The sequence below is a fragment of the Gekko japonicus genome, unplaced genomic scaffold, assembly GCF_001447785.1.
Source record: "Gekko japonicus isolate JY-2015 unplaced genomic scaffold, Gekko_japonicus_V1.1 scaffold3999, whole genome shotgun sequence".
NCBI lineage: Eukaryota > Metazoa > Chordata > Lepidosauria > Squamata > Gekkonidae > Gekko > Gekko japonicus.
Genome location: NW_015174372.1, coordinates 52,199 through 54,445, shown reverse-complemented (window position 1 = coordinate 54,445; position 2,247 = coordinate 52,199). Strand labels below are relative to the sequence as shown.

General features: G+C 57.2%; 1 protein-coding gene across 1 annotated transcript in view; it reads left to right on the top strand.

Annotated features, from left to right (window-relative positions):
- LOC107121439 (1-phosphatidylinositol 4,5-bisphosphate phosphodiesterase gamma-1-like) overlaps positions 1 to 1,967 on the top strand; it is a gene marked incomplete at its 5' end in the record, with an annotated part of 59,781 nt that extends 57,814 nt beyond the window's left edge. Inside the window, one exon of the mRNA XM_015424347.1 lies at positions 600 to 1,967. Within this exon, the coding sequence (XP_015279833.1) occupies positions 600 to 651 (52 nt within the window). The remainder of the gene's footprint in view (positions 1 to 599) is intronic.
- Positions 1,968 to 2,247: the final 280 nt, after the last annotated feature.

Genomic DNA, 2,247 nt, shown 5'->3' with positions numbered 1-2,247 from the left:
CGTGGGGGGGATGTCCTCCCTGGCAGGTTCCCCCCCCCCCCCCCCAATCAAGCCCCTATTGCCGCCGCCACCCCACAGGTGCTGGGAAAGGTGGGTGGCAGGGTTCTGGAGACCTTCCCCAGGCTCTGCACCTCAGGGCGGGGGGGGGGGTAGTCTCTGCAACTTCCCTAGCTGCTTCTTGCTCCTCGTGGCCCGGGGCTGCTGGGAGCAGGGGGCAGGGCTTGTTGCATGTGCCCGCCCCCTGGGCTCTTTACTGCCGGAGCTCTGCTCCTGTGCGCTCCTGCAGGAAATGACCCCTGCATCCGGCCCTCGTAACAAATTAGTTCGACACCCCTGTATTAGAACATTAGAAGCTGACCCCAGTCAGAATACTGGATTGTAAAGATACCCCATGTATTGAATAGATGTACAACTTTTGGCAGAATGCATTAAGCTTTTACTCATCGCGGTGCGTTTGTTCTTTTGACGACCTCCCATGTGGCATCTGACCGGCCGGATGCTGGACTGGATGGGCCAGCGAAACCGTTAGCTAAAGGCCTACGGCTGGGAGGGTGCAGCCCTTTGTGAACTAGAGTGCTGTAATCTTTCCCCCAACGCAGGTTGATGGAGAAAAAGAAGCGGGACCGGCAGCTGGCCAACAAACGCAACTGAGCCGACCTTGACGTTCACATTCCGGGCTGTGGGGAGGCCGGGAGCAGTGCCGCCCCCCGGCCACCAAGCCCCAAGGAGGGCTTGGAGAACAGCCACAGCTGGGACCATTCTCTACTAACCCCCGCCCCAGCGGGCTCGCCGTCTGGTGGGTGGAGCAGCAGACACGGCGGCAGCTGTCCCTGGAGCTGGCGCCCTTGCCAGGAGCTTTCGGAAATGGGACGCTGGGACCTCACGGGCTCTTTCCCCCCTGGAGCAAGCGGGCTTGCTAACTGGACGAGAAAGCCCGCTGTGACCACCACCGGGCAGTCCCCGCAGGCCATGCGACGGACGTGCCACCGGAATCGCCTCTTCCTGGAAAGTTTGGGTGGACCTTAGGTTTAACCTGCATACGGAGTTTCCTTTCTTTAAAAAAAAAAAATTTCTCTCTCACCTCCTCCTTTGGTTGCATCTTGAAAGAACAGTGGCGGTGGATGTCAAATCTCCCTTCTTAGGAGACCGGCTCTCCCCTGCTCCTTACACACCTGGGGCCGTGGGCGGAGAAGAAGCGGAAGGCGTAGACTAGGAAGAAGGCGGGGCCGTGCCTTGTGTGCGTCCATTGGAGGGGCAGAGAGGGCAGTGATTGGAGCAGAAGCACGTGACGGACAGCTGAGGGAGGAGGTTTTCCAAGGATAGTTCCCTGGCCAAGCCCCCAAGCGACCCATTGAGACAGCACAAGGGGGGGGGGGACGTTGCAGGCGTCAGGGATCACTGGTGGGGGAAGATGGGAGGGTAAGGCGTGCACAGAGGTGTCGCCTTTTCTAAGCATAGCGTTACAGGCTGCTGTAACGCAGACGGACCAGCACCGCTCCCTGTCTGCTGTCTTTAAGCACAAGTTCCAGTGCGACGAACGGCAACCCCCCGTCTGCATCTCCGTCCTTCCGAAGTCTATGATGGAAGTAGGTTTCATCAACTTAACATGGTGCCTGCTCCCAAATATACACTAGCTTGCCGTCTTGGTATATTTATTTATTTATTGTAGGCGAAGGTGGCCCGGCCTTCAGTAGCTAAGCCACCACGACGCAGCGCTAAAGCACCAGCTTTGTAGGAAGGGTCTGATCGATGGTGTCTTCAGCTAAAAGCTCTCTTGCCAGTGGTGCTCCAGACTGAGTAGGCGATGCCATGCTGGACGGACCAGGGGTCTCATTTGGTATAAGGCTGCTTGCCAGGATTAGTTCGTTCAGGTGTTTAATTCTTGGCACGGCTTATACTGCTGCTTGATCTTTCACCTGGTCTGCTGGGAAAAGGGGGCTTCTTTTCCCTCCGTGTACAAAGTTTTATGGAGCTGCAGTGGCTCAAGTGGTTAAGACGCTGAACTGCAGGCTGTGGAAGGTCAGTAGTTCAGCAGTTCGAGACCCGGGTGCCGCAAGCCGGAGTGAGCTCCCGTCTCTAGTTCCAGCTCCTGCCAACCTAGCAGTTCGAAAGCAAGGAATTGCAAGTAGATAAAGAGGTACCACTTCGGTGGGAAGGCAACAGCGTTCCATGCGCCTTGGCGTCTAGTCATGCTGGCCACACGACCACAGAGACATCTTCGGACAGCGCTGGCTCTTTGGCTTTGAA